Here is a 20,697-nt window from a genome sequence, read left to right on the forward strand (position 1 = left end):
TCGTGGCGAGGTATATTACGGAGAAAATACAAGTAATTAAAGATACGCGGAGAAAGCATGCGCATTACCTATAGTCGGCGGTACAGCCGTGATGGCTAATGGGCCAAGATATTAATTATGATTCATTCAGATAGGCATCAGATTAATGCACCACTGGCACGGGTTACCGCGGTGGGCTCGCGGCGAGTCCTTCGAGTATCGTTACAAGTGCATCCTAATGTCTCGGTCGGTCTCCGTCTTTCCCTCGGCCTCTCATTTCCATATTACATACCTCGTTCCTCTTATTAATTTCGTCTTACGACTCTTCTCGCTCGCGATCCAACGCGCTCACCTCTACCTTCCAGCCTCCGCGGCTTCGAGGATCGCCCTCTCTCACGATCTCCGTTCCTTCTTTCCGCCCCTTCCTCTTATTTCATCTCCATCTCCATCTCTTTATCTCCGCGCATCGCTTTCTTCTCTCTTTTCAATCGTAACTCGATGTTGCGTGTAAATATTATCGAAAGTCCAAGGATACTCGGACTGCTTCTCTGCTTCTTTCTTCTTCTTCTTCTTTTTTCTTTTCTTTCTTTTTTTTACGACTCAACGTATTTTAAACAAATATCACAAGTGCAGTAGCGGACGTAACCGTAACCAATGTCAATCACGGTCAAAGATCGTCCTTCGATGATCGATACCCGCTTTATACCGTCACGAAATGCGGACAAAATTCGAAAGCGTCGATGCATCTTGTTACGCGTGTTTTTTCTTCTGATATTCAATTATTAAAACGGATTACGATGATTTATCACCTTGCTTACGAGTTCATTTTCTCGAATTAAATCTCCTTCGAAAATTTTCTTCCGCGAGATCGCGTTGCGCCATCGCGTATATAAATTATCTTCTAATCCTTGGAGCGAGATGACCGATAGTCGGATCGAAATTAACGTTCATCGTCGATTTTTCCATGGTTCCGTTTAAAATTTCCAACGAATGAAAACGAGCGAAAACCTAGAAATCTAGGATTCTAAGACGCGTGAACGCGTGTTCGTCGCATTTGCGAGGAATTAGAAGCACGTGTATTTAAAATTTCGACATTGAGCGAATCATCTTCATTTTGAACTTATTAGCGCCAAGATTAAATTGTTTTGCATTTCTAATCCTTCCAACTATGTAATCACCACTGCAGGATAAACGTTGCGGTTGTAATTACTATTACATTCTGATGCGCTCAGCTCGGTTCTCTCGAGCTCTCGCGCGGAACTCTTCTTCCACTTCTTCTCGTTTTTTTCTCGTTCGTTATCCGCGAGCAGAGCGTGCCATACGATCCTCCTCTTATTTTTAATTATTCTCTATTCTTTTCAAACCCGCTCGATACACAGCCAAACAACTTTTTACGATTACTATCGTATATCGCGCATAATTCCAACATTTTATTATTCCTTCCTTTTTATTATTATTTTTCATTTCTATCTTCCTTCTCCATAATTTTTCCATCTTTCGATTTCGAATATCGAATTTATTAAATGTCGAACGCGTGATTCTAACGATCTTAAAGTGTGTTCATTCTTTCGATAGGAAAGCGAAAAGTGGAAGAAATAAAGATTTTCATCCGGTATACTTAACGATGTTTTACGATATCGATATCAAATTTATAGTGCAACGTTATCGACGTGATGTTTAAACCGGTTTAAACACGGTCAAATTAGTACAAAGACGATTAAGATAAGTGACAAGGATAAGCGACGAGTAATAAAGATTGGTAGCTTAATTACGATTTAAAATTTTTAACTGGGGGGGTCAAAACTGCGGACATTTTCAGCCTTTTTCAACTGAAAAAGATGAACCCACGGTCGATTCACCTGTCATAATCCTACGAAACTGGAGAAAAAATTTAGAAAAACTCAGCGATATATAAAATTTGTAGAATACTTTGGTATCGACACGAGGGTTAAACGCATCTTCGTATAGATATTTTTTTTCCGTGGTATTCGCATTACGTTGGATCGCGTTCATGGCGATAACTATTTAAATTTGGCGTTATCGAGAACAAAGTACGCCATTAGGAATAATAAAACGGAATGGTAGAATCGCGGGGAATAGTCGATTCCTTCGATGGTGGCGCGACACGTTCAAGGCTGTTTCGGCGAGGAATAAAAATCCGACGATAGACGTAAGAACATAGCGTGGCGAGTATAATAGACCGTATTACATACGTCGTCCGCATCTTGGTAGTATGGTTGCTAACAAGTAGCAATTACAGGTGAGTGAGGTCAGTGTTAATACGACGGTCGCGTGAGAGAAGAGTTCCAAAAATGATACGGTTCGCGAACGGCGACACCGTGTTGCGCAATCCCTCCGTACAATACGCATCCTTCTCTCTTGGGCAAAAGTCCCGGCCATATACATATGTATTAATTTACCTCGCTCATTACGTATTGAGAGTCCTGTGGACGTTCGACGCTGGATATTATACATATCCGCGGCGTATACCAATTACCGCTTTGCACGCTTCCATATTAGAGGCAAGGTCGCGACATCGCTACATATACGTCTTTTTTCTTTCTTCTTTTTCTTTTCTCTTACCCATCCTCCCCCAAACCAAACTTTCTTTCTTCTCTATTATCGAACGTGCGTGTCGCGCGTATTATCCGGAGCAACGGATAGAGTGGGATAGAAAGAATCAAGAGTGAAAGAATCGGGGTGTTTTTCGTAAAAATAAAAAGCGCGATGCTTGGTCAACGCGGTGTAACATTGGTTATCTCATAGAGATATTGCGTTATAATTACCGTTGTGTCGTAGAAAAAAAAAAAAATAATAACATCGATAAGAATAACGTTCGATACTTTCAAAATTATCCTATTATAGTAATAAGCGCATATGCAAAATAAGCGAGTAGCATCTATCTTTAGTTACAGATACGTAATTTAACCGTCGAACAAACTACTTTTCCATCTTCGAATCCGTTTAATTCCTCGTAAATCGATATTTTTCTTTTACGTCTTTTATCTCATTATATAATATAATTATCCTTGATGTACGAGAAATATGTATATACCTGTAACAAACCTTCGTCCACAACCAGATTCCAACATTCTGAAGTAGCTTGATATTGTTGTTCGATGCTCTGTGAATGAGGCTTAACGACAAACTGCTGCACGTCATTCATGTGTGTCTGTTGCGATTAACGAATATTCATTCGCTCGACGGTGTATTATCGCAACGATTTTACAAAAAAAAAAAAAAAAGAAAGAAAGAAAAAAAAAGAAAAAAAAGCTCGATTCTCGCTCTATCTAAATTTTTTCTTCGATTCTCCTCGAAGGGATAAAGTTCAGGATAAAACAAACGCCACTTATCGATACAAGATCGATCGTACGGGACGTTTCCGTCGCGCGAAAATAATCGGAAAATCACGCACTTTTACGAAACTCGCGATACCGGAATATCGAGATAATTGTCCTTAGACGAGCAACGATAATAACGTCCTTCTGCCACGAATCATCCTTATTCTTATTCGAAAGAAGAAAAAAAGAAAAGAAAGAAATGCAAGAAACGACTATCCCACGAAAGGATAAATGCGTACCGAATCACGCATTCCGCTCAAGTTTTTTTTTCTTTTTTTCCTTCCCCTCCAAGGAAATCGACGATCAGTGGCGAGAGAAGTTAGAGAAACACAACACTTTTCCAAGTCGCACAATCACGTTTATCGAAACGAAGCATTTATCCCGGGACATTGGCGTAACGACTTAACGGGACAAAGTTTTTCAACGAAGGAAAAACGGCAAACTAATTTTCCACAAGGTTTACGTTTACTTCGAACCGCATGTCGTCCGCGAGTGGCAGGAATACAACGCGATCACGATCGTGCACAGTGAACGATCATGGTAGGGGTCCCCGTGTTCTCTGATTGGCGGCAGTTTTCAGCTACGCTTATTCACGTGCATGTAAGTACGCATTGCGTCACGTTTCGAGTCTCGCACTCCTCGTCGAGGACTATGTATCTCGGTAGGTCATTGTCACGATCGTCCTCCTCTTCGCCTCCTAACGAACATGACTTTTCTCGCGGCGAGCACCACGCCGGGTTACGATCACCACGCGTAACCTGCCAGCCTACCAAAACAACCCGCTATCTTTCTCTCCGCCAACTTGAAACTAAAACGTCGCGCCTTGTTAAAACCGCGTCTTCTTCTCCTCCTCCTTCTTCTTTTTCTTCGCCTTCGTCTTCTTCTTCTCTTTTTCTTCTCTGCAAAATCTCGCGGATTTCGATCCGAGCGACAGACGTTCACCGCATTAACCGATATTATCTCGGATGGTACGCGCGGCTCTTATGTGTGTCAGTAGGTTCGAAGAAATACGATGGAAGTTGGAAAATATAGTGCAACCTCGATCACCGAAATAACTATTTCTCTTTCTACCCGTCTCCGCGTTTCTCCTTTCTCGCGCATACGCGTTACCCACCGTGCACTCTGTCGATTCACAGAGAATTTAGAGTAGAAATAAGACGGTTAAAAATTTAATCGATGGAGAAAAAAATCGAAACTTGTTCAAGATGATGACGCGAGCGTAGGAAGAGGGAAGGAAGAAATTTGGAAATTCGTATCGGCACAATTTCGAACACAATTCATCTGTGCGTGTAATGCAAATTTATCGCAGTCGTGATTAATCGTCGGATGCAAAAGTGACTTTAAACGCGTATTCATCTCACATTTTAAATCATCCTTCTCTCTATCGATATCTTTCGTAAATCAACGGATCGTAAATCAACGTTATGATTGATTTTTAATGATAGATATTTATGTCGATAGAATTTTTTCCCCTATAATCTATGCACATTGCATCCATTTTTCTTTGCTTATATTTTATAATTATTTATGATTGTTTAATTCCTGTTTGTTTCGAATCATAAATCCAATTAATAGATTACATATCTTATATATCTTATATATCTTTTTTTTTCTATTTTTTTTTTTTCCTACTCTAAAATAAACGGAGATATTGAATGTAAATAATAATTTCTATAATAATATATTACACGACGTGGCACGATAAACTTATAAATTTGCTCGCGTTTATTATATATTGCACGTTACATAATTAACATACTTAAAAAATTTATATGTAAATATATACTTATATGTAAGATAAACTGGTTCCACGTTAAACCGCAAATGTCATTTATCGAAAACTGGTTACAAATGATGGATAAACTATTTTCTAATTAAATCATCTGGAATGTCATATCAAATCACAAATGGCATCTAATCTGTATATCCTTTTTTTCCACACACACACTTATATATGCAAAATTTTCGAAATCAAAAAAATCGAAATTGTTTCTCTGATGGATATCCAAGTTCTTTACAGAGAGAGATTTCGTAATTCAGATTTCGTAAAATTTTCTATATAATGAAAATTTGTTTGAAAACAAATTGATCGGCGTTGAAACAATTCTTTAACGTATATTTATTATAAATATAAATTATTCGAACGATATCACAACATATTTGACATATCATAAATCGGATTTGTTATCTCGAATCTAACAAACGTATAATTATTTATGTTTACGATAATTTTAAACAAACTAAACTAAAAACCAACGATGTAATTTTTTTACGATATTGGAGCAATGATTTTTATCCAATAAATAATTCCCATTTAAAATATAATCAAAACTAACGAGAGAAAGAGAGAGAGAGAAAAGAAAAAGTGAAAAATGAAAAACAATAATGGAAAGCAATATTAATAGATTAATAGATAGTTAATAAAAAATGGTCTAAAGTACAACACACTGGATAACAATGAAATGTTACGTAAATGATAAAATAAATTTTTTTCTTTTCATCTAATTATAAATACATTGTATTACACATGCATCCAAATAAATAACCTATTAATATGTAACTTTCATTCAGTTTTTAATTTGAGCTTAAAAGTAAATATATCGATATATAATGCAGTAGAAAATTACTAAAATGATAACTATTAATCAAATTATCGTAGAAAAAAAGATCGATATACGTAAAAGTTGGTTGAGTCTTTTTTTTCATCTTTGTATCTTTATTCAATTTTAACAATAATTTGCGCGTAGCGATTTTAAATCTCTTGAATCTCTGGAAATAACGAAGAAATTGTGAAACCTTAACAACGTTATTACAAACATTAACCATCCGCGTGAACGTTCAATGTACGTTCCGTCGTTGTTATAATAACGCTAATATAGAAAAAAGAAAATTGTACATGCATGGTGATGCGATTTAATTTTCAAATATATAATAGCTAGCAATAATGCGATAAAACAATTTTATTATTTTACGAGATTGCAGATACTTATTACGCTTCATTAATGAACATAAATACTTTTTATAGTTTCATCTACTTTTGCCTTGTACGTTTTACTTTGTACATCACGGGCAGCGATATGTCGTTTCGAATCGTCTATCTATGATAATTCGATGCAAAATTTTCGAAAGTTTGAAAAATAACTTTCATTTCATCACACAAATAAGAGAATTATTCTCATTTTATCTGGTTTATTTATTATTAACGCAGCAAATCTAAATGATTTTAAAACAAAAGTAGAAAACTATGGACGAGTAATCCGATCTGTGGATATTAATTCAATGGAGTCGATTAATTTCTGGGAACATCGTTATTCTTTTACTTAACAATGTAAACAGAGATGCGCGTGATTTGCATATGCAGTTATATTTACGTTTTAATTGATTTCAAAACAGTGGACGTAAGTCGAAAAGAAAAAAAAGTAATTCGAAATAGATATAAAAGATATATGTAAGTACTTATATTTCTTTATGGCAGGTTTCAATTAATAAATGAGAAGTGGTTTTTTCTTTGAATAAAATATACTATTAAATGTAAAAAAAAAGAAATTATTAAACGTGGTTACCTTTATAAAAAAAAAAACAATTTGACAGATAGATGCAACTTTTATGTACAAATAATGCTGATGATGTTGGTAATAAAAAAAAACGATGTAATTAGAAAACGATATAAATATGATTATATGTTCTTTCTTGGAAGAAACTTCCCCAGAAATTACGTTATATTATAACACGCGATGATTAATTACAGCGCAATAAATACAAACTCTTGATAATATTTTACTCGTAAGAACATATTTATACATATTTATAACGACGATAATTTAAACAGAGGCAAATCAAACGAAGGTAATTTAGTAGATGGGACTGTGATACGACATTAACCGACATATTTCTTTGCGAGCCAACTTATTTATATTCAACGAAAAAATATAAAAATATAACTTCTTTTATTTCTCTTTTTTTTTTTTCGAATAGATAAGAATAAGATAGAAGGAATAAAATCGAGATCGTACGCACCTGGAAGGAACGATGGTGAGGATGATGGGGATGATGAAATTGCGGTGTGTGAATCATGTCGCCGGTCTCGGGATCCTCGCACCTCGACGACTTCTCGACCTCGACGCTGCTCGAGCTGCTTATAATCGGCGACTCGTCGTCCTTTGCACTCGTGGATTCTTCGATGCTATCTTTTTCCTTCTTCTTCACTTCCGGTTTCGTTTCCTATTATGTATATTATGTATATATATATATTATAATATAACGTTTTCGTTAACGATCAGAAAAGCAGATTTAAATCGTTCGGTTTCGAGTGTATTTTAAATTACGCGAATAAATAAATACGCGATCTTTGTTCAAATATTACGTCGTTTCGAGATAATTCGCGATGAATTGAATTTTAAGAAAATAGTTTCAATTTTGAATACGAAGAAGTTAATAACAACGAACGAAATTTAAGACTATTGAAATTTTGAAACGTAATAATGTCTCTCTGTAAATTCACTTTTAACCTAAAACTATTAGCCTACTATTACCTCGTTCTATCGAACCGGTTGAATGACCGGTTTTTAAATAAAAATTATATATACATATATATATTTTTTTTTTTTCGATTGAACGAAGGTGACAGTCAATTTAATATATGGTAACGTAAACAAAATTGATTTTCGAATAACGAAAAACTATACCTACATACGTATATATTTTAATCGTAAGAGAAGAACGGGAAGCGGTCATGCAATAATATTATATCTTCGATTTCTCTTCATTCGATCCATTTGCGATCAATTTCTCGTACATTTATGCGTCAAAGATGCGATGCGACCGACCACAAATTTTGCAGAACATGTCTGAAAATGTTACAATTACGCTTCTGTTTCGATAAAAGTCGACATTCCAATTCCTAGCAAGGATTAAATAACTTTTTTTCCTTTTTTTTTGTTTTGTTTCAATTAAGAACAATAATTAATATTATTCCGTTGTTTCAAAGAGAGAGAGATAACGCTCTTTAAAGATGTTCGAGAGTTATTGAAATTATCCTATTCCATTCTTCTCGAAGTTATAATTATTCCGATGTTTGCGTTTCTACTAATTCTTTTTTTCAACATTCTCTCAACAATGGGAAGGAAAAAAAATATATAAACGAAAGTAGCGGATAGGAAGGAATAAAATGTGGGTAAATAAAGATCGGGACAAACCTCTGATTGCGCCTCATCGAGGCCAACGAGTTGGAGTGCCTCCTCGAGATTGAATCCGTCGGGAAGATCCAAACTATCGTTGTTAAGAAGACTTTCGACGTTTGCGCTTGCTAAGAGACTACCTCCGAGTAAGTCCGAAGGAAGATCATTCTCGAGTTCTAAAGTGTCGGTTAATCCCAAAGAATCATCGGTTAATCCAGCCAACGGGTGATTGTCTAAATCTAGCGACGCTTCTCTAAGGAGGCGATCGTCCTCTTCGATCGCGTTGTTCCCGTTTTCCTCTTGATTTCCAGAATTGAGGATATATTCACCTGTAACACAATTTCGCGTCCAATTCAATGGATGGACAATGGTGGTATTTTTTTTTTCTTTTCTCTTCGGGAAAGACAAAGAATACGCGAAATACGTTCGAACGTTGTTGAAAGAGAGAGAAAGAGAGGGAGAGAGAAAAATAAAAAAAAATGGAATGTTATTGTTTCATCCAATAGCGACTTTTGTCGTTTCACTCGCGGAAAGAAGGCACGCGATCAAATTATCGGTTGATGAAACGTAAGTAAGCGTAAACAGAATTGCGTGCCCAACGTACGAAGACTTAAGAATCATTTAAAAATATTTAATTGCCCGCAAAATTGCACGGCACTTTTCACATCGATCACTGTGATTCATCGCTATCGCTATCCTTCATTTTCACGATCTTTGGTATTATTACTTCGAAATCGGAAGGAAAAAAGAACATGTGCAGGGGCGAGGTCGAGTTATCTAAGAAACGAAAAATGTATTACTTCGTCCATCGAATCCCAAGCCATAGTTCTCTCTACGGTAGCCGTCTCACTTTCTTCTTTTTCTTTTCAACTGTAATACGTTTCAACGAACTGTTCACCGAAATTCGTTTCGATTACGAATATACTATATTAATTATCACAAAGCGTTTTAATCCTAGCACGTTTTACTTTATGAATTTAACAGCAGCAGCACCCGACTCTCGAAGCGAACGAAATTAACTTCGATAAATCTACGATGCGTTACATTCATTTTACGGTCTAATTTTCGAACGTGTTACGAAAAAAAAGGGGGAAAAAAAGAAAGGAAAGGAAAGGAAAGGAAAAGAAAAGGGGGAAAAAAAGTTGGATGGATAAAAACAGTTGCGGGACGATCCGAGGAAACCGGATTCACTGTGACTCGACTAAAACTGTTGGTCTCGAGGCGCAACACTCGAAAACTGACTAGAGCCGACGGACAGGTAAAATTTGGGAGGAGGGACGGAAAAGGAAAGAACGTAACTAATTGAGGGACAAAGGGGTGTTGTTGAAGATCCACCTGCTGGCTCGAACAACCCCTCGATGTTCCCGCCCCACGGCCAATCGCGCGTCCCTCCTCGTTCTACCCTACTTCATCCCTTACGCACGCTCCGAACGCTCGCCGCCTTCACCTCCCAGTTCATCTCGCCGTCGCTTCCCAAAATCCTTTCCTCATTTACCTTTTTAATTTTCGCCCCGATTATCGCGATATCGGGATACGAGTGGAATCGAGTCGATCGATCGACCATCTTTTGACCCGACGGATAATTAATCAGTAGCTTTTTCGCAGGGGAGGGAAGAAAAAGGTTAAAAAAAAGAAAAAAGAAAAAGAAAACAAAGAAGGAAGGGGAGGGAGAAATTTTGAGGGACGACGAAATTATCTTTTCCTTTTTTCAGCTCGAGAGGTGATGTTATTAGAGATAATAATCTCATAAAATAATAATTCTCCGAAGGCTGGTCGAATGCGGACAGGTCGGAAAGTGAACGACAGGCGGGTCGGCGAAAGAAGAAGAGGCTTTTCGTTCTTCTGCCTACTCTTCACGAGTACGGTATGCGCGAGAACCAAGATCCCACCTTTGGGATGGCTATTACATTAACGAGTGGTGGCGGCCATTGTCTGCTCGAAATGCGGGGCAGACCGCACGATCATGCCCACCTATAATTTCGAAACTCCAACTACTCTCCTCTTCGACGGACTGCACGATTTTTTTACGAATGTAACGCAAATTTAAAATAATAATAATAATAATAATAATAATGTTCTTTTCGTTTTATTTAGGAGAGATGAAAACGAATAGATTTTTTTTCAGAAACACAGCTAAACGTTAAATGGAACAGTAAAGATGATCGAAAGTACGCGCGTTCTTTTTTCTCCCTTTTCCTTGAAATATCGACGTTTTCTTTTCTTTTTTTCGTTTTTGCTAGAAACACGGGAGAAATGGGAAAGAACGGGCCAGAGGGAAGGGAATCTTTGCCTGTTTAAAATCCAAAGCGAATTCGCTGGATCACGGCACGGTTCTCGGTGTTGTTCGATTCCACGGCTTCTTTGAACTCGCGGTCGGCTTTTTCCACGGCCACGGGAACGTCGACAGATCATTTCTCACATTTCGCGCGCGTCTAACGATCGTTTTCTTTTTCTTCCAGCGCCCCTGCACGGGGTCGCCCTTTTTCGGATAATAATTCCTGCATTACTCGACAAAATTTTTAGACCAATGCCCCTTTCGACCGAGCGTCCGAAAGGTATTATACGCTGGCATTCGTAGCCTCTGATACAACGCTCGCTTCCTACGCTCCTCGCTTTCCACACCGGAATTCTACGCCACGAATGCGCCATCACGATTGTCCTATCCTTCGATGACAAATATATCGAGGAAAATCTTATTTGCGGCCCTTGACAAAAGGGTGCCAATGACCGATACCGACACGCTTTCAACCATTTCCATTTGACGTCTCATTTTCCCTCAACGTGTAAACGTTAACGTGATCCTACCTAAAATCCTCGACGTGCCTTACGCGCACCTGGTGCGATTATAAATATCGGATATTGTAAATATAATCCAATTTATAATTCTTCATCGATCATTATCTTAATCCTCCGGATAGTTTGACCGGAATAGATTGATAATTCCTTTTAACCAAAGGATTGTATTATTCAATTATGTTCCTTATAAAACCTATAAGCTTATAAAACCGTAAGAAAATTTACAATTTTCAAGTTAGATATCTGTACGAAAAGTAACGGGTAATCCGCAAACGAATTTTATTTTCCTAAAAATCGTCATTTTTCCGTTATAGGGACAACACGGTTTGTTAATTTTCAAACGATCGAGATTATTTATTGGACGCAATTTAGACAGTTTACTTAAAAGATTGTATTATTCAATTATATTCGTAGAACTCGTCTATTATTTATCGTAACAAAATTTCCAATTTTCAAGTTAGATATCGGTACTTTCCTAAAAGTCGACATTTCCGCTATAGAGAGAATAATCGGTTGGTTAATTTTCAATGGATTTGAAAACGGATCGAGATTACTTATTGGACGCAATTTAGACAGTTTAAGTTTAAGTTTCGATCGACGTACCTCAAAGGATCGTAATCCGCGGGTAACAGGGATAATCCACAATTCCACGTCGAACGATCACAACGGTCATCTCACAGTTTCAAAGTTTAATCAAAATCACCTTCGAGTTGTTTTATTTATCGCACTGTTCACATCACTGAGAACAACGTGAAGGAAGAAGAATTGTGGGTGTAAACGAGACTTTTGCCACTCTCTCGATAAAACTCGCGAATACCTCGCGTCGAATACACGCACTTTCTCTCCATAAAAAAAGAACTGTCCTTTGACGCTATTCGCGAAAATCGTGGGGGAGAGAGGGGAGGGAGGGGGAGAGAGAGGAGGGGAAGAAACTAGATTAAGAGATATTCGGGGAGAGCGCGAGGAGACGGCGCAAAGCTAAGGAAACTCGGGAAAGGATATTTGGATGGAATTTTGTTTCATGGTAACGCGATTATCGCGCACGATGGGTGATCGGCGCGACCTCGAGGAGAATCACAACAGCCGGCACTGGCGGATGATTTTGATGCAGGCACAGCATGGAGTCGACTGATAGTCTATCGCGTAGCAAGGCATTGCCTAACCATGGCCAAGACGAGTATTGTGCCAAGCGACGGGTTCTCCGTTAAAAAACGGACCAATCACGACGGGGTTGGCTGTTATTCCAATATGGCTGCCACACAATGCGCGCTCCAGGCTTGGAGAGAAGGGAGGGAAGGTTTCTACCCATAATGCCATTCTCCGACTCCCCACTGTGACCAGGGAGCGTATACCGAGTCTCGATCGGTCCACGTAGCCACGTATCAGCTTATCCAGGGGTGCATCCTACCAACGAGTCACCTTATCCTCGCAAAAATCTCCATCGATCTTTTACCAAACCGTTTTATCCTATCTTCCGTTTCCGATCGATCGAATACTCGCCATTCCGTTCTTGTACTCGTTACAAATTATATAAAAAGTAAAGAATAAGTATATCGAATGTATATCCGGAAAAGTAACTCGATATATTCTCCATGTCGACCGAACTAGACCAAAGTCGATAGATGATAAACACTGTAAAATCACTGCCGTTTAAAAGATCCTATCTAAATCCTGTCAAATGCCTGTTCCATAGATACCCTTTATTCTCGTGTCGTCGCTCTTATTTGGATTCCGTCAGAGGATCGTCTCGATGCGCTCAAAACCAGATCGTATACAGATTAGATTAATAATTACTCTCGATAATACTTTTTAAAATAATACTTGGATACTTTGGATGGAATGTAATCAATCGTGATAGAACGATCTTCGATTTATCGATCAACGAGTACAAATCATTACACCCCCCTCGTCGACTATCCTAGGACAAGCGAATTATTATCACAAAAGTATATATACATATACACACATATAACGTAACAATGCGTGCTCGATCTTCTGGAACGTTGATGAAAGAACCGAATCTAAAATCATCCACTGTATAGGTACGATAAATAATAGTGGGTGCATGAACTTGTGCTTTTCCAACATTGCGGCTCGTCCTGTAATATCTACCGATCTGTGACTTTTTCTTCGACTTCCTTATGAAATGAATACGCATCGTCGCGATATAAATGTTACGTGCAGACCTTTTTTGCTACGAAAGATCGATATCTTTTCAATCATAAATTCGTTCCCCTATTTAATTTTCACTCGAATTCTTTCCCATATATTTACACGAGTTATTTATATCGGTTATCTTTGCGATTCGAAATTAGAATTGTTCGTTTGCGCGAAAAAAATTTATCAAGTCTCGTTTTCAATTTTAAATTACGCATGCAACCAAATGCAATAAATGTCAAGCATTTATGCACGATATTTTTCTAAATACGTGTACTAAAACAGAAAAGAATTGGCGCTATCGTAACCATATTTCTACTTTCATATCACCTTATAATTCATATACGAATGTAGAAATGATAGGAAAAAAAATTTATCAATTTGCAGAAACTATTAACATCACATTAACATATCGTACGTATTTATTACTGTATAGAACACCTATATAAATAACTTTTTCGTTAGAAAAAAGGAAAAAAAATGAAGAACTTTGATTTTAAGATTCATTTTAATTAAGTTATTTCAATTAAATGGATAATATTATTTCTTTGTGTTTTTTTTCTCCTACATAATTATCCTTTTTTCTTCAGCATTTACATAACGTAACGTAAATACTTTTTTCCTTTCGTTTTTTTCCTCTCCTTTTGTAATAACAATAAGATAATCATCGCAATAATCATCGCATTGATAGATTCGGAAGATTGTACGTTTGAATTCGGCTGTTTTGGAATATCGAACGATGGTCCGGCGACGATCTATCTACCGGGTGAGACGGTAGAGATGAGACGGAGGGTAGCGATCGAATCGAATTGTTTGGAATAGTGGATATCGGGTGGGAAGGTAAGAGGCAAAGGATCCTAACGTAAACGAGGTCAGAGACCTAGTTAACACCCTCGTACGCACCAGTCATTCTGGATGTCAAGTTTGCCGTCAATGAACGTTGCCACCTCATACTATGACGTTCGCTCTTCATGTTTAGCTTGCACTTTTCGTTGGCCACGCGTCCACGAGGAGAGGAACGGTAGCCCAGTCATGCTTAGGCGGTGCATTTTTCTCGTTTCGACATTCGAAAACTTCTTTCTTCGATCGCATTTGCTTCCGCGTCCGTTCCCTTCAGGTACAGGAACCGGCCATCGAGACCATTCCTCTTCGCAAATCGAATACAATCTCGATGACAAGAACCAACGAGATTGAATTACAATATACTCTTTATGCTTCTCGTCGAAATTCGAAGAATAATAAAATCATCGGTCGAGCAACAGATTTTGCACAGAAATCGACTCGTATCCGTTATATTTCCAATAGCCGTCTTGTTCGCAAAAGATATTTTCTGAAAAAGGTGATTTTTCGTCCCCGTAAACAAGATTTTATTGAATCTTGGACGTGTTGCAAGTTGTCGTGATACACGATTTCTCTCTCGAGACGCACGGTGGCACAGTGACCCATTCCACGACCGAACGTATTTCGAATTAATCGATCGATGGTTTTACGTGAAGATTAGAAGATTTTCGTATTCGCTTCGTGGTATGCTATAATAATCTCATCATCGGATTTCTTAAGACGCGAATACTTGCGAGGAATCTCTCTTGTCAACTTTTTACACGAAATCCTTCTTTTTTTACTCTTGGAAAGAATTTCTCACGGAGAGAATCGGTTGAAAAAGAAAAAAAAAAAAAATGGCTTGATGCAATAATGACAGGTTGAAGGTCGACCGTCGAAGAGAGTGTCTAGAAAGGGCTAATGGTACTCGAAGTGACAGGTCGACCTTAACCAACCTAGTCTGATACATATCTATCCTAAATCAACATGGTTCTCGGCCAGAAGCTCGCCATAATGCCTGCCCTTCTTTTTATTTAATGTTTGGCTTTACGTTCTTCTCTATTCTTCAATTTGTATTTTGAGTTTAGTTGAGTCGCAAAATATAGACGAGAAATCTGTATAATTTTGTAAAAATAACATTGAAAAATGTTATTCCAATCACCGTAGAGGGATCGAAATATCAAATAAAAATTCGTAATTTTCACCGTAGAATGATTTCACCGAAAAAATGAAAATCATAACGAACTTTTGAATATCCTTACCGAAGGCGTGTCCTTCGAAATCTCTTTCAAGCATGATTCGTAAAAAAAAAAAAAAAAAAAATTCAGAAAATGAAAGAAGCGATCCGGACCAGGTACAACACCTCTCTCACAATCCTTAGAAAAATTCTATTGTATAGAGATATAGAAGATGTTTGAAAACTTAAAACGGGTGTCGAGAAGACATCTCACCACTTTTGCTATACGATAATTCCGCTGATCCCGTTTCAATTTTCCCGAGTTTTAACGTTTCGATCCAACGATCGAAATATCTCTAGCGTGAAATTGACGAAAGAGATTAATCTTTCTTCGATTAATCGGTCTCGTCGGGACGGAATCGATTTTAATACGAAGATACGGAAGATAGGAAGCTACTTATCCGTAATTCGATACGTACACAAGTAATATCTATTATTTACACGAGTAAGTATGCATAGTTGCGATAAATATTCCAAGTTTGTTATTTCGAAGCGGAACAGTTTTATTTACGTGTACAATTTCGAACGCGATTCATACACTCAGAGAAATATATATCTGAGCTTTCTTTCAATACGCGAGTTCTGTCGTATATTTTCATCCCTAAACCCGCGGAAGCCCTCCCGAATTCATTCTGTGAATCCGTGGAACGAGCCACGATATGAGTAATGATGCGTGCTCGTGTTACAGGGGTGGATATGGCAAGTCATGGCTCCGAGTATCCCTATAACCCCATACATAGGCTCACCAACCAGCTGCCCCCAAATACGTCACCCATGGGGGTTCCTCGCTCAAATACCCCGACTAACATGGCGGAACGCACACGATTCCAAATATTGATTCCCTCTTGGGATTTAACGACGACTCGAATCCTTCGAAAAACTCCACCTTCCAATTTCCTCACCACGAGAATAACTTTGAAAAAATAATTTCAAATCAACGAAATTACGTTTTATTCTTGATCGATGTTGATTGGTTTTGAATTTTCTTTTTCTTTTCTTTTCTTTTTTTTGTTAAAATAACTCGAGCAAATATTACACGTTTCTGCTTTTATCGGGAAAAATGAAAAGGCTGGATAATTTTTACATTTTTTTATTCTCCAGAGCAAAAATCTTGGAAAGGGTCTGTTCTCAATTCCGTATCCACTTTGGATGAAATTAGTCACGGTTGTTGCCACGCATCGAACCACTCGGATATTATTTTTTTCTCTCTTTGTGAGCGCTCGTGACGAATCGAAGCGGAAATTAATACAACACTGGAAATAAATTGCATTCGATCGCTCTTAATGTTTCTTGCTAATTTTATCGTGGATATTGGAGAGGAAAGTTATATCCCGATGCAAAAAATTGCAATACCTAAAAAAATATTTAAAATCTGTAACGCATACATCGTAAATATATTATTGTCAAAAGAAAAAAAGAAATAACATCCTTATTATCCCCATTGTGGCATATAATTATTCGTGTTGTCAAAGGTTATCTATAAATTGTCAAGATACTTTTATAAACGCTTAAACGATTTCGCGGGAAACTATTTTACGGAAAACTATTATTCGCGAAAGGTGGAACGAGAAATTCCTAAAAAAAGTATTTACCAAACGATAATTTGAACAAAAATTGTTGGGTGTAACGATCGCCTAATTTCAACGATTGACCAACACTTTTATTTACTTCGACAAGAGAAGAGAAAACGGCACACGTCTGTAATGAAATGCGCGCACACGCATGGCGGATTCGGCCATACTTTCACGATCTTTCCCCCTTGAGATTTCTGTCGTCCACGCACGAATACGCACTATGCACCGCCCGCGCACGTGGCAGATGTTCCATTTTATGTATACTCACGCATGCGTTTTCTACCTCGTTTCCCCACCATTCGCCAATTCTATCCTTCCCCGATCTACCGATTCGACACTCGCTTCTCTTCGCTTCCCCTACAATTTACAATTACATATTTACGATTATACGAGTCCCAATTCCACCATATACACACCTAATTATTCGAAAAAATCGTTTATCTTATCGATCGAAATGAATAACAGAAAAGGAAAGATCGTCGAGTCTCCATTCCTAATCTATCCACTTGCCCTGTTCGATCCAATTATCCGTTAAAATCATAGATAACTCTCCATATATTATCGAACGGGAACATTATATATTATAGAGAGCATTATATAGAATGGAAGGAGAAGGAAGGAGGGGAGGTAAGAAACATCGCGTTGATCGAAAGGGAAGGTGGGGAGCGGCGCGCCCAAAAAGCGTTCGTGGCGAGACAATGCTATGATAATTTATTCCTCGGGTATAAACTTTTTACGAGATCCACATCGTGTAATCCATCATGCTTGGTCAAATTGGTACAAGCACTTACTTTGTACGTTGACGGTATCATACGAAACACCTTTTTCTTTATTCCTTTACATTCGACCCTTTTCACGAAACCACCGGCTAGATATAAAGTGAGTAAGTAACGCGGGGATCGCGATTCGCGTGAATTCGCGTTCTCCGTATTAACCTCGAGATACGATTACGTGTTGGGAATAAATTTACATGTAATCTCGATACATCCTTTCGAATGTAACTCAGCGTCGGGCTACAACAATATCGTTTTGCAATTTTTTCACCGGTCGAGATATTACGGCGTCCGATTATTATTCACCGAAGCCTCCGAGTGCACTGAACTTTTCGCCGTGCACAACGTAACCCGCGGTTTAATGAATTATTTGTCCATTGATCAGATAAGGTTTCGTTCTTGGGGGGTAAGTCCGTTGCGTGTCATTTTTTTTTTTCCACCACCACCATTTTCTTACCTCACTCGTTCGCCGAGAAAACCCGAGTGCAATGCTTTAAATTGTTTGCAATTGTGATCATGCCGAGTTAAGCGATAAACATTTTTTTTTCTTTCTTTCTTTCTTTCTTTCTTTCTTTCTTAAGGTCTGCATCTCGGTTGGAAACCGCTGCTCGTTATTCTCTATTTTCTCTTAGTAAATCTTAAAGAATAGCGGCGCCCAAGGAATTTGTGCTTTCTTTTGTCGAGCGACTCATTAATCACACAATGCCGTACGTCGAGTCGATCGATCGACGACCAGATAGCCGCGTAATGAGCTCCGGTGCTCTTGTTAGTCTGCCTCGATGCTTTGTAAAACGAACTTATTATTGCGGAATCGAATTAATTTACTACACCGACGGCTCCGTGTCCTGCAACAAACTAGCAAAACTCTAAAATTTCCACGAAGAAACGTCGCTTCGTTTCGTCCCTTCGGAGATGAAGAAGAAAAATAATAATAATAATAATAATAATTTCGATAACAATATCGTGGATATCGTTCGAAAAGAGTAATTCAAATACGAAACATGTATCGAAATCGGACACGTTCGGATTACGTTTGGTGTTAAAATATAGGATGAAATGATTATTGGAAAAATGTTTGGAAAATTTTTTTGTTTTCGGAAGAAGGATGATAAGAAAAAAGGGAAGAAAGAGAGGATACGCCGACATTTAAAAAAAAGGTTTTAACGAGCGAACCTTCGTCAAGCGTCGATACGAAACACGACGTAGAGTGGATCGCTAGGCGCACTCTCTGCTCGCCGCGACGCGACGCAAAGTAATTAAATGCAGAGAGAAGAGAGGAAAGCCGAGGCGAGCGCGAAGGGCTGCTCGGGATGGTGGGGAAGGTAAGGGAGGGAAGAAGGCAGCGAGGGCGTTCCTGTAGCCACTCCCCGACCCACACTGCCTCTTTCTCAATCTCGTGCTCATCTTCCAACCGAGCGTTGCGCGCCTCGTCTTTTATTCACCATTTCTTCCACTTCTTCCTACCAAAAGTGTCCCGATAAATTATTTTCACCTCGTCGCCCGACCGTATTCGTGCATTCGATGCGTCCTTTTTCCTTCCTTTTTCCTTTTTTCCCCCGTAAAGTATCACCGAAGGAAATTTGTCTCGTCTCTTTTTTTTGTAAATAAAAATTGCCCAATCGTTGCTACCGAATTACCGAATAGATCGACCACAGGTCAATCGACACGTTCGTGGCGCTCGATTAGACTCGCGAAAGGTGCGGCCAAGTTGCGGATCGCAGCTCTAATTCGACACGCTTCGCATAGAAGGAACTATGCGAATTAAACGTAGCCACGACGCATGATATCGGTATTGGAAAGTGCACGAACAGTGTTTTTTCATTAATAAAGATCGACAGGAAAATGGAGCGTTTCGAATCAGTGCGTAAACGTATTTGCTTTCTTTCTTCTCTTTTTCCCCGTTCGAAACTCGTTAAGAGACAATTTTGATCGATTCATAAACGGGAAAACGTATGATTTGCAACGTTCAATCCTGAATTTAAAATTCACATTTAAAATTCACGCGCAAACACGTCTCGTTTCATCGAATGTAGATGCATCTACGATCTTTTCAACTTTTATCCTCGAGATTATAAAATCAATTTGCACTTACCGGTCTCGAGATCAATGGTGTAAGGGAGGCCTGCCCATGGATCATCTTGCGCTTCGTCGTATTCCTTTGTATCCTTCTGGAAACGAAATATCATGGAACCTACTTGTTAAAGAATACACTCTATCCAACTTGTACGATAATTAGGAGAAAAAGAAAGAAAAAAGCTTAGATATAGCAATTTTTGTCGCGTCTCAAGAAACCGAATCGTTTTTAAAAAAGCGAAGAACGATCGAGAGGAGGGATTCGATCACGGATGAAGTCATTTTCGAATTTAGAGGACGACATGGAAGGCTCGAAACGTGGCCGTTTCGTTGATAATGAAAGGAGCGAGAACGACGGCTCGTAACAATGGTTGAATTCACTCGGATGGCATCCGAGACCGTGAAGGTCGAGGATCATAGAGACGTCATAATCAAGAAGCTAACGGCAACGGTGAAAAAGAGGCGAAGGGTGCTCGTATAGCCGAGACCATAGGTTGCCCGCGCGTTATATACGGGCTGCAGTGAAATGAGTTTAATGAAAATAGCATTGTACCCGATCATTAATCATACCAACTCTCCGATAGTGGTTATCCAACCATTCCTCTCTCTCTCTTCTCCCTTTCCCGGACAACGCTCTTCATCCCCTTCTATCACCGTTGCTTCGCTCTCTTTTTCGTCCGGCGTGATGTATCGTCGTCGAGAGCTGCGTTATATACGAAGATCCGGGGTTATGAATACGAAGTTGGATCGAACAACTCCCGCGAGGATGAA

General features: G+C 38.6%; 1 protein-coding gene and 1 long non-coding RNA gene across 7 annotated transcripts in view; one reads left to right on the forward strand and one right to left on the reverse strand.

Moving 5' to 3' along the window:
- LOC108004299 (segmentation protein cap'n'collar) overlaps positions 1-20,697 on the reverse strand; it is a 75,344-nt gene that overhangs the window by 23,827 nt on the left and 30,820 nt on the right. For all 6 annotated transcript variants that reach the window (XM_017067084.3, XM_017067083.3, XM_017067085.3 and 3 more), the window contains exons 3-5: positions 19,946-20,021; positions 8,516-8,826; positions 7,338-7,541 (exon numbers count right to left, since the gene is read on the reverse strand). In XM_017067084.3, coding sequence (XP_016922573.1) covers positions 7,338-7,541; positions 8,516-8,826; positions 19,946-20,021 — 591 coding nt within the window. The remainder of the gene's footprint in view (positions 1-7,337; positions 7,542-8,515; positions 8,827-19,945; positions 20,022-20,697) is intronic.
- Positions 541-7,911, forward strand: LOC133667812 (uncharacterized). The gene is made up of 2 exons (XR_009833430.1): positions 541-2,239; positions 7,296-7,911. It is a non-coding gene; the product is annotated as an uncharacterized LOC133667812 (long non-coding RNA).

This window comes from Apis cerana, linkage group LG1 (assembly GCF_029169275.1).
Source record: "Apis cerana isolate GH-2021 linkage group LG1, AcerK_1.0, whole genome shotgun sequence".
Classification (NCBI taxonomy): Eukaryota; Metazoa; Arthropoda; class Insecta; order Hymenoptera; family Apidae; genus Apis; species Apis cerana.